General features: G+C 47.6%; 1 protein-coding gene across 1 annotated transcript; it reads left to right on the top strand.

Moving 5' to 3' along the window:
* Positions 1 to 336: 336 nt before the first annotated feature.
* On the top strand, positions 337 to 12,009 carry LOC140386085 (uncharacterized). Its single transcript, XM_072468663.1, has 4 exons — positions 337 to 351; positions 2,358 to 2,517; positions 11,609 to 11,770; positions 11,861 to 12,009. The coding sequence occupies exons 1-4, from the start codon at positions 337 to 339 to the stop codon at positions 12,007 to 12,009; spliced, it is 486 nt and encodes a 161-aa protein (XP_072324764.1).
* Positions 12,010 to 12,355: the final 346 nt, after the last annotated feature.

The raw sequence follows: 12,355 nt of genomic DNA, 5'->3' as shown, positions 1-12,355 counted from the left end.
ATAGTTATGTCCCCTTGTAACAGAAATCTTCTAATCCACCCGAGGAAATAGTCTCTGAATGTCCACTCCATCAATCTATCTATCCCCCTCATCATCTTATAAACATCTATTAAGTCACCTCTCTTAACGGTGAGGTTATCAGCATTCCTCATTTTTATAAAATGGTCAGCAAATTCTGAGGTTTACACACACACAGATGTCCAAAGATTTCTGTTCGAGTCACCCTGTTGCCCTGAATAGCATGCAACAACAGTACCTCAACAACAGACTCAGCACCCAAAAAAGTAATTTAAGGGTGTGAAGTTGCGGTACTTAAATCACAAGTTGGGACTCGACATGGCACTAAAGAAGGCAAGAACAAATGGTTTAAAGATGAAAGAGGAAAACATATTTAAGGAAAGACTGAAATCTTTGTTGGAAGAATGATCATGTGAGATCCTGAAGAGTGTGCTATGTTGAGAGTGTGCTGTTAAAGAAGCAAAGTAAGCCATCTCCAGAAACTCCAGAGAAGTATCTTTGTTCCAGTCAACAGGGTTTTGTTTAAAGCTTTAGGTTTCTACTGTTGAGTGTGAGAGAAAGAGAAGCCCGATGAAATATCTCCCATATAGCAACAATGAGTGGCTTGTGATAATATTACTGGAATTTCTATAGATTGAGTATATACAGAGACTGTTGCCTAACAGGGGTGTTTATTTGTGAATTTGACTTAATTCAGAATTTGTTTTATGGAAATGCATATAAGACTAATTCCTAACTGTATAAATGCAATCTTCAGTGTTTAAATTTTCATTTTCTTCATTAATAATGTTTTAATATTGTGTGTTACAAATTTATTTTCTTTCATTAATAATGTTTTAATTTAATATTTAACGTCTCCAAAAGTGATAGCACACTGGGCTAAATTGCTGGCTTTTAAAGCAGACCAAGGCAGGCCAGCAGCACGGTTCGATTCCCGTACTGGCCTCCCTGAACAGGCGCCGGAATGTGGTGACTAGGGGCTTTTCACAGTAACTTCATTTGAAGCCTACTCCTGACAATAAGCGATTTTCATTTCATTATCTTTTGAAAATTGTTGAGATAGCTTGCCCAAGTTTCCCTTTGGGATTCAGTCAATTTGGCAATAACCGCCGGCCATATGATTACAATACGAAATCATTCTTTGGTGCCTGATTTGCCCTTTTTATACCACAGGGAAGATGGAGCAACAGTGACCTTAAAGCCTCTGATGCAACCTCGCAGTATTAGTTAGAGAATTGATCCAAAACATTGAGAGATGAATGACTGCAAGTACCAGATAATGGAGCTGGTGCACAATCTATTTCCCTGAGAAATGTTTTTTAACCAATTTTTGGGAAAGAGTAACCCTGTATAATTATAGCACATTTTGCAAACTTACAACGTCCAAACTAGGGTTGCCAACCATCCAGAATTAGCCTGGAGTCTCCCAATCATTGGGGCATTTAAAAAACATTTTTTTTCGTCATTGTCTTTGAACATTAATTTTGCCAGGTATAAAAATATTGAAAATCAATGAAAAAAGGTGTGTTTGGCTGACAACAAGCATCATTCAAGTGGGTTATGAGTCTTTTTACTCTCCAATAGGTGTGTGAAGGCTGTGGGTTACACTCACGAGGGTAGATGTGTTGGCTGGCTAATGGCTGGCAGCAATTCATATGGGGAAACCATTTGACGAGGGGATGAATGCGTTACCACCTGAACACGTGGCTGACATGCACTTCAAAGATCAACCGCAATGGTGTGGGAGGTGAAGGAGGGGGCACTGCCGGTGATGCTTTGGGACAGATAGAAGTGGATCCAAGTGAAGGCTTTGAGAATAGGCGGGGAGGAGGGGTGGTCGAGGAGGAACCTTCCTGAACGAAGGTCAGGCGTAGAATTCTGGCTGGCTCGTTTCAGAGCAGGTGGCGAATTCCGAATAAATGCTTGCAGCAAAAATGGGACGGAACACATTTGATCCATTTATCTCCTTCGGAAATGTCACAAGATGGAATTTCAAATGATAAAAAAAATGAGTGTGAGGTGTGCCATTCTCGTGTGAGAATGTAAAAGTGAACATTTACTAGGTACGGTAAAGCCGCCATAGTCCCAGATGACCATGGGCTGCTTTCCCCTTTGAGGGGGAGAGCTGACTGGTGGTGATTTAACCTGAGGATCACCACACCTCAGGCGAGGGGCAAGGTTGAGAAGGCGGGGCCTTCATAGATAACATCCGGGTGCCAGTTTAGCTCACTTGGCGAGACAGCTGGTTCATGATGCAGAGCAAGACCAGCAGCGCGAGTTCAATTCCCGTACTGGCTGAGGTTATTCATGAAAATTTATCAAATTGTTCTTTTTTATAGCTGGGAAAGGCTGAGAAGAATGGATTAATTATGACCATTGGGTTTGACAGTCCAGAAGTAAGGAATGCTGTAAACAGGAACACAGCTCTACAACTATTAGAAGCATTCACTACATTTGAAAGGGACAAAGCATGGACAGCAGCTGCGCAACATGGAACAGGTTTGTTTAGTAAAACGAGTGCATTTCCCATCGCTTTGCTCACAGATAATCCAGGACCTTGGGTTCAGTTCCTGACACTACTTACAGTCATATTGTAGTCTAAATGCAACAGCCCGTCACTGACACAGAGCAAATAGATTGAAGAAAGGGAGCACTGTAGTGTTGTTTACTATGTGTGGAAGGAAATTAATGTGAGGAATTATTAATATTAGTTGTCCGCTTGGAGAATATATTAATATTAGTTGCTATTATAAAAAAGCACTTGCTAAAGTATACTGGGATTGCTTGACTATATTTTAACACTGTTTTAGCAGTATCTTAGAATGATGGGTGATGTACTAAGTACTGCTAAAAACAGCTTTTAGATTTAACCCTATTGTGCCTAGGACGACAAACACGTACTATTGGGCGTCGTCAGTTGAGAGATAATAAACCAAGAGCATTCTCAAGATTGTTTAATTGTATCTCCTGCTCCCCGAGAGTTGCCGACATATCAGAGGGCAGCAACTCATCATTGCTCAGCAGTGCTACCAGGGAGACAGTGGCTACTGTCGGTACTACACCTACCTGTGGTAAAGTCTGAGGAAATTGGCAGAAAGTTGTTGTTGGGGTAGGGGTCAGCGATGAAACCTGGATGTCAGTGCATGTTTTTCTACAGGACCCCATGCAGAATAGCTCATAGCTTATCTTAACTACCATAAGGTTCATTTTCTATTGGCAGTACATATGAATCCTGGAGGTCATAAGTGCCCTCTCACTGCAAACTGCTTACCAGATCCTTTCCTCTTGTTCATTCTTCTGATATGAGCACCACTGGCATTTAGCGTCCATCCCCAGTTGCCCTTGAGAAGGTAATGGTAAGCCACCTTCTTGAACCACTGTTGTCCATCTGGTGTAGGTGGGCCTAAGGCAGTGGCGGGCAACCTGTGGACTGGGGGCCACATGCCGCGCATCTGGGTTCTGAGTGCGGCCCACCAGGGCTTTTCCTGACTGTTGCCCACGCGCCAGGTCGCCACATTCCGCTAATCTCTGTCCACGCGGTTCTTTTCCTACCGGTAAGAGTGAAGTGATTCATGCGTAAAGCGAAGGCGAGTGAAGTGAAGTGCGTGCCGATTGCTCACAACATTGACCGTGAGAGCCGTGACTCCCTCTGTGCCCAAAGTGTAAATAGTTCTTTTGAACAGAGAACAATACAGCACGGGAACGGGCCCTTCGGCCCTTCAAGCCTGTACCGGTCATGATACCACCCTTGGCCAAAACCCTCCGCACTTCCTTGTGCCGTGTCCCTCTATACCCATCCTATCCATGTGTTTGTCGAGGTGCCTTTTGAACGCCGTTAATGTATCTTGATCGCCGTTAATGTTTTTACCATTTGAAGTTAATGACAGTTCAATTAATGTATGGGCTGGAATTCTCCAGCTGTTGGCATTCTCTGTTCCCGCCGGCAGTGCACCCCCGCCCTTGGGTTTCCCGACTGGTGTGTTGGGTAGGCTGGGTCGATGTGGCCACTTGATGCCGTGTAGCGAGAGACAGACCTCCAACACTTGATAAGATGCAACACGATTTTATTTAACATCTAAACTATTATACATGTTCAACTGTAGGTTGACACTATGCTGACTTGACTGGAGACCTGATACTAGCCGAACCAGACTTACTAGCTACCACATGGTGTTTGCACTGGCCAGCTCATGAACTCTGACTGTCTCAGAGGCTGGGTCCCGAGAGAGCCGGAAAACTGGTGCCCTCTGGCTTTATAGTGGTCGTGTCCTGTCTGGTGTTTGGCTGCTCTGTTCTGTGTGCTTACTGGTCATCCTGTGTGTCAATCATTCCCTGTCTGCACTCCATTATATACATAGATGTATATTATGACATCTCCCCCCCTTTTTTGTTTTGTTTTGTATTGTGTGTGTTGAGATAATAAATATTAAGGTGCATGTGCATGTGGATGTGTATATGTGCATGACTATATACAGAATGTGCTAAAATGACCTTATGTACACAGGAAGGTAGTTCAAATATAGGGCAGATGAAACGGTAAAAAATGATATTTACAGAGGTCAAAATGATAAGGTAACACAGTTGTGCTAAGGTTCGGTCTATAAGTTTAGTCTCTGCGGAGGGCGACGAATTCTGGTCGACCGCCTCAAGGGTGGATCAGGGGCCGCCTGCACTTGGATAGGCGGGACCGCCGCCAAAGCGGTTGTTGCAGAAGTCGGCAGGATTGCTGGTAGATCGGTGGCCTCGTGGTAGGGCACGTCCGGAGAAAGCATTGTGTGAGGCGGGGCATCATGGTTGGGTGGCAGGCGTGGGACACAGCGCAGCACCCGTCTGTTGCGTCGTAGGAAGGAGCCATCAGCCATGCGGACGAAGAACAAACTCGGGGCCACTTGCTTGACCACCACAGCTGAGGTGGACCAGCTGCCGTCAGGCAACTGCACACGAACACGATCAGTTGGGACCAGCTCGGGGAGATCCATGGCATGAGCGTCGTATGCTGATTTCTGTTGGGCCCGAGGCTGCTGCATCTTTTGTATGACCGTGAGGTGGTCAAGGTCTGGAACATGGATTGCTGGAACCGTGGTTCGCAGAGTGCGGTTCATGAGCATCTGCGCGGGAGACAACCCAGTGGACAGCGGGGGTGCTCTGTACGCCAGCAGCGCCAGGTTGAAGTCAGAGCCTGAGTCTGCAGCCTTGCATAGTAATCTCTTGACGATATGGACCCCTTTTTCGGCCTTCCCGTTTGACTGCGGGTAGTGGGGGCTGGAGGTTACGTGACGGAAGTTGTATATCAAAATCAGACCATTCCTGGCTGTAAAAACAGGGACCGTTGTCACTCATCACCGTGAGCGGTATCCCATGCCTGGCAAACGTTTCTTTGCATGCTTTAATCACCACCTTCGACGTGAGGTCGGACAGTTTCACCACTTCTGGGTAATTGGAGAAGTAGTCGACCAGGAGGACATAGTCACGCCCCTTGGCGTGGAAAAGGTCGACACCGACTTTGGACCATGGAGAGGTCACGATCTCATGTTGCTGCAGAGTTTCTTTGGGTTGAGCTGGCTGAAATTTCTGACATGTGGGGCAGTTGAGGACCGTGTTGGCAATGTGCTGGCTGATGCCCGGCCAATAGACTGCCTCTCGAGCTCTGCGTCGACATATCTCGACCCCCAGGTGACCCTCATGGAGTTGGCCGAGCACCATAGCTCGCATGCTCTGCGGAATCCCAATCCTATTGAGCTTCATGAGGATGCCGTCCACCCACCGTCAGGTCGTCCTTGACGTTGTAAAACTGGGGACACTGTCCCTTCTGCCAGCCATTCATGAGGTGCTGCATCACACGCTGTAGCAGAGGATCCTTGGCCATTTCCTCACGAATTTGGATGACCCTCTCATCAGTGGCCGGAAGTTGGAGGCACACAATTGCACCTGCGCATCGATTTGGCAGACAAAGTCAGTTTCTTCACACGGTGTGGTGGAAAGGGCATTTGCAACAATGAGTTCTTTGCCTGGCGTGTAGACAAGTTCAAAGTCATAGCGGCGTAGCTTGAGAAGGATTCGTTGTAACCGAGGCGTCATGTCATTCAAATCCTTCTGGATTATGTGGACTAATGGCCGGGGATCCGTCTCAACCGTGAATTTTGGGAGGCCATACACATAGTCGTGAAATTTGTCGATTCCCGTTAGGAGGCCCAGGCATTCCTTCTCGATCTGAGCGTACCGTTGCTCAGTGGGCGTCATGGCTCTGGAGGCATACGCAACTGGGGCCCATGAGGAGGAGTCATCCCGTTGGAGGAGCACAACCGCAATACCGTCCTGGCTCACGTCAGTGGATATTTTGGTCTCTTTGGTAGGGTCGAAGAACGCCAGAACCGGGGCTGTGGTGAGTTTTGCCCTCAGCTCACGCCATTCGTTCCAATGGCCGGGCAGCCACTGGAATTCCATCGACTTTTTGACGAGATGGCGGAGGGCTGTGGTGTGTGCCGCCATGTTGGGAATGAACTTCCCGAGGAAGTTGACCATCCCTAGAAAGCGGAGGACCGCCTTCTTGTCCTCTGGGGTCTTCATGGCGTTGATCGCCGAGACCTTGTCAGCAGCTGGTCACACGCCTTGCTGCGAGATGTGGTCACCAAGGAATTTGATTTCTGATTGACCGAACGAGCACTTGGCTCTGTTGGGTCGGAGGCCATGCTCATGGATTCTGTGGAATACCTGCTTGAGGCGATCGATGTGTTCTTGAGGAGTTGTGGACCAGATTATGACATCGTCAACATACACGCGCACCCTCTCGATACCCTCCATCATCTATTCCATGATGCGGTGAAATACCTCTGAGGCAGAGATGATGCCAAAAGGCATCCGGTTGTAGCAGTAGCGACCGAACGGTGTATTGAATGTGCACAGCTTGCGACTGGATTTGCCAGAACCCCTCGGAGGCGTCCAGCTTCGGAAAGAATTTGGCATGAGCCATCTCGCTGGTCAACTCTTCTCGTTTTGGTATCGGGTAATGTTCCCTCAAGATGTTGCGGTTTAAATCCTTGGGGTCGATGCAGATTCGAAGCTCCCCTGACGGCTTCTTGACGCAGACCATGGAGCTGACTCAGTCCGTGGGTTCTGTGACCTTTGATATGATGCCCTGGTCCTGGAGGTCCTGTAACTGTTGCTTGAGGCGGTCCTTGAGGGGTGCCGGCACCCAATGTGGTGCGTGGATCACAGGGGTGACATTCGGTTTGAGCAGGAATTTGTATCGGTATGGGAGTGTGCCCATTCCGTCAAACACGCTGTGGACTGCGTGATGATGTCATCAATTTTAACCTGGAAGTTTTTATTAGGTGAGGCCGTCGCCTGTGAGGATGACGTGGTGTGGACTCGCTGAACCAAGTTCAGGAGTTTGCAGGCCCGAGCACCGAGCAGGGATACTCTGTCAGGCCCCACGATCTCAAATCGCAGTGTCGCTTTAAATGACTTATTGGAAACTCTGAGTTGGCATGAGCCACTGGCAGCCATGGCATTGCCATTGTAGTCAAGGAGCTGGCAGGCCGGTGGAAGAATGCTTGGTCTGACGCGGATGGTGTCGAGATCGGATTTGGAGATGAGGTTCACCGATGCGCCGGTGTCCTGTTTGAACCGGATGCGAGCCTTGTTGACTGTGAGGACAGCACACCACTCATCGTCGGGATCCACGCTGAGGAGCGGGAGGTCCTTCGCTGTCTTGGAGAAAAGCAGCGCATGGTTTGTAATGATACCCACCCGGTATGGAGATTTGAGCCATGCAGCATCAGGATCTGCTGGGCCATCGGGGTCGGAGTCTGGCATGGCCTGCTGTATTTAACGGACGCTTCTGCTCCACGGTTGGGATCGCTGGATGCTGGGCAGTGGAGCAGATCTGCAAAGGGCTGCGTAGTGGCCAAGCTGGCCACACTTTAGACACCGTCGTGATTATGCCGGACATTGCCGCTTTACATGGGCGGAGCCACAATTCGGACACGTCATGGCGCCAACGTCAGCACGTTCCATGCGCCATCGCGCATGTGCAGTGCAGTCGAACGACGTACACACCTGCGCCGTCTGGTCTAAGGTCTCGTAGTCCCCTTGGTCGTGGCGCGCATGCGCAGGGGCCCGGGAAAAGCGCGCGGAATGGCCACTCTCGTCGATACTTAGGCCCTGCATTTGTGCGATGGTCTGCACCAGCTCCACCTCGTGGGAGGTTAGCTTTGCCGTTTCTGCCACCCTGATGTGGGAGTACCGATTGTTAGCATGTTCGTGGAGAACGCACGTTTCAATGACGATGGTGAGGGTGAGCTGCTTGACTTTCAGGAGCTGCTGGCGAAGGGAATCAGAGTGGACCCCGAAAACGATCTGACCGCGGATCATGGAATCAGTGGTCGAGTCATAGTTACATGACTGCGCGAGGATGCGGAGATGGGTCAGAAAGGATTGAAAAGGTTCATCCTTACCCTGAAGCCTCTGCTGGAAAACGTACCGTTCAAAGCTCTCATTCACCTCAATGTCGCAGTGGCTGTCGAACTTCAGCAGGACTGTTTTAAATTTTGTCTTGTCTTCGCTTTCAGCGAATGTAAGGGAGTTGTAGATGTGGATGGCATGGTCCCCGGCTGTGGAGAGGAATAGTGCGATCTTCCTGGCGTCCGATGCGGCCTCGAGGTCGGTGGCTTCTAGATAGAGATCTTCCAATTTGCACTGAGGTTGCCGGCGATGCGGAGCTGCGGAGGAGGGCGGACGTTTTCCATGTCACCGGGTGGCTGTTTGCTGGTCAACGCTGATTCACTCAAGGTAGGCCGGTCAATTTTCAGCATCACTCACTGGTACCATGATGTGTTGGGTAGGCTGGGTCGATGTGGACTGCACTTGATGCCCTGTAGCGAGAGACAGACTTCCAACAGTTGATAAGATGCAACACGATTTTATTTAACATCTAAACTATTATACATGTTCAACTGTGGGTTGACACTATGCTGACTTGACTGGAGACCTGATACTCGCCTAACCAGACTTACTAGCTACCACATGGTGTTTGCACTGGCCAGCTCACTAACTCTGACTATCCCAGAGGCTGGGTCCCGAGAGAGCGGGAAAACTGGTGCCCTCTGGCTTTATAGTGGTCGTGTCCTGTCTCGTGATTGGCTGCTCTGTTCTGTGTGCTTACTGGTCATCCTATGTGTCAATCACTGCCTATCTGCACTCCATTATCTACATAGATGTATAGTATGACACCGGCGATGTGGGGTGTCTTCAATGGGAAATCCCACTGGCAGGGGCAGGAACAGAGAATCAGGCCACCAGCGAACGGCACTCTGCTGAGAAACACGCGGATAGGGACTGGAGAATCCAGCATTTTCTATAACTCGTTACAAAATATTTGACGTATATTAAATGCATTTAATCTTATTCATGGGGTTATGGTTAGCGAACAAGCCTGATTTCAGTCTTGTGGCTCCGTGAGCTAAAGAAGAGCCACTCTTAAGGCCCACTCACCCGCCTCGGTTGCCCATCACTGGTGCTGTCAGGGAGTGAATATATTCCCAACTCAGGACGCTACATGGCTTGGAAGGGAACTTGCAGGTCACCACACAGTCTATCCCCCAGCTCTACAACTCTATTAGGAGGATACCAAACTCTAGCTCCCTGATGTTCATTGCTCATTTCTTCAATCTGGTAGCCATCCTGTTTGTTTCGCTCTCAGTGCTGCTTTCAATCAGTCCCCACTTGCCCTGCGGTAGATTTCCTCCATCGTAACTGTCAATGTGGGCTGAGCTTAGACAACCTGCAATATTCAGCGTGGTCAAGGTCATGACCTGTGGTAGACAGAAGTCCTGCCCTTCCTCAGTTTCAGTGTCACCATTCGGATTTCAGACCGATCCTTGAATTTAACTTTTACACAGAAAATATTCTTTTTTCCTTTATTTGCTTTTCATGGTCCTGTGATCATTGTAAAGCATCTTCTAACTGAGAGCACGGTCACAAGCTTAAAATAAACATCTTGCAAGCTCTTGGAAATCTGAAATTAGCACAAAATGCTGGACGTATGCAGACAGCAGGCATCTGAAACGAGGAGATTGATTACTGTTCTTGCCGTAGATCCACATTGGAATTCATCAAAACACTGGCATAATGTTAAAGCATATTGACCACATTTCAATGCCTCCTCCTGTGTATTTGAACCAACACTTTGAATAAACATCACCTTTAACACACTCAGGTTAGAAGTTCATCTTGGGTGCTGATGCAAAATGAGTGATATTGGATTGGACACCCATTAAACACTGCTCCGGATAATTCTATTGCAGTCAATGAAATGGACTAAATATCAGACACTGCGTCTAACATGGAGCTGATTTGACTCTGTCTGGTTTCAGCACTGACATGATGTCTTTTTACCCCTTTATCTTCAAGTCACTCCATGGCCTTGCTTCCTTTATCATAGACTCGTGCAATAACACTGTAGAAAAGGAGGCCATTTGGTCTATCATTCCTGTGCTGGCTCTCTGAAAGAACTATTTATTGTGCCCATTCCACAGTCCTGCAATACACTTTCAGTGGCGATTCAATTGTCTTTTGAAAGTTACTGTTGAACTTTCTGCCACTACCCTTTCAGACAGTGTATTTCAGATCATCATAACTCACTGGTTTAAAATAAAAGTTTTCCTCATCAACCCCCTGATTTTTTCTTGCCAATTATTTTAAATTTGTGTCCTCTCGTTTTTGACCCTCCACCAGTGGAACTAATTTCTCTCTATCCACTCTGTCAAGTCCCTTCATAATTTTGAACACCTCCCTGCCTGAAGGAGAATTAACCTAACTTCTCTATTCTATCCAACTGAAACTCTTCAATTCTGGCATCATTCTGGTCAATCTTTTCTGCACCCTCTCCAAGGTCACTATCTCTTTCCTAAATTTGTTTAAAATTGAAGTAAAGTCTCTGCAGCCTTCAGCAAACAGGCTACGCAACCCAGAATTACGTTCTGAAACCTTATTGCCTTGCAAATAATTGGGTACTCGAAATTTATTTTTAAAATCTTTTTTTAAAAATCCATCCATGCCTTTATCCCGCCAGACATTTTTCTTTTAAATTTAGAGTCACCAATTCATTTTTTCCAATTAAGGGGCAATTTAACGTGGCCAATCCACCTAGCCTGCACATCTTTGGGTTGTGGGGGCGAAACCCACGTAGACACGGGGGGAATGTGCAAACTCCACACGGACAGTGACCCAGAGTCGGGATCGAACCCGGGTTCTCAGCGCCGTGAGGCAGCAATGCTAACCACTTTGCCACCGTGCTGCCCACTATCCCGCCAGACATGACTATGCCAATGTAGCCCTGGTCAGCCTCCCATTTCCCATCTTCAGTAAACCTAAGCTGATCCAAACCTCTGGTACCTTCCAGTCATCCATTAGTCCGATGCTCACTGACCTCTATTGACCCCTGCCTGAGTAAATGCTCACCATTACAGTTCAATCCTTGTTTTCAAATCCCTTCATGGCTTCGCCCCTCCAAATCCCTGTGACCACCTCCTCGTCTTCCTAGGTGACTGCACTTGGCTCTCGTGCACCCCCAGTTTTACTTGCTCAATAGACTTTCTGCTCTTGATCGGGCCCGTGCCATGTGAAGTTTTAGAAACCATGATCGCTGCCATGATTAGTTACGCGGTAGCTGAAGGACTAGAACTCGCTCTGTTGGCTGATCTGTGTGTGATTGAAAATAGTGCTATCATGGGAGTATTCTGCAGACAGTTTGGTAAGTTTGGAAGCTGAACAGAAGACTGTACCTTTTATTCACAGTAGCATGGTAGCTGTATAAAATGCCATCTCTATTTCCCTCCCCCAGGTGCTTCACTAATTAATGGAAGCACAGTAAGGCTACCTCAGCTAATTGAGTTGTCCAGTGCACTGGACCTTATTTTGACTTGCCATCCAATTAGTGCGCAAGAAGCTTATGAGTTTGGGTTTGCCAATCGCATCGTCCAAAATGGTTAAGATTTATATGGTCCTTGGTTTATCAAAGGAAAATGAACTAAATTGCAATTGGCTAACATTACATGTCGTTACGTCTAATGTAGAAAGAAACAATCAGTCATATCCAGGTTAAAATTGTACTGGGGACGATTAAAGGGCTTACTAGTATTTGACTATACACCATTTAAGTTGTAACATTGAAATACCATCCAGGATGACTTCCGGGTGCGGCGATGACCAGCTGAGTCGCACGTTTCGGCAGCTCCCGGTGGAACGGACTTTTGGGCTCTTAATAAGAGCCCCAACGGCAATTTTAACGGCTAAAAGTACTGTGCGGCGAACCAGAAGGGAATCCCCCCTGGATACG

This window comes from Scyliorhinus torazame, chromosome 11 (genome assembly GCF_047496885.1).
Source record: "Scyliorhinus torazame isolate Kashiwa2021f chromosome 11, sScyTor2.1, whole genome shotgun sequence".
Taxonomy (NCBI): domain Eukaryota; kingdom Metazoa; phylum Chordata; class Chondrichthyes; order Carcharhiniformes; family Scyliorhinidae; genus Scyliorhinus; species Scyliorhinus torazame.
The sequence above is the reverse complement of the archived record's forward strand: the minus strand, read 5'-3'. Positions and strand labels throughout refer to the sequence as shown.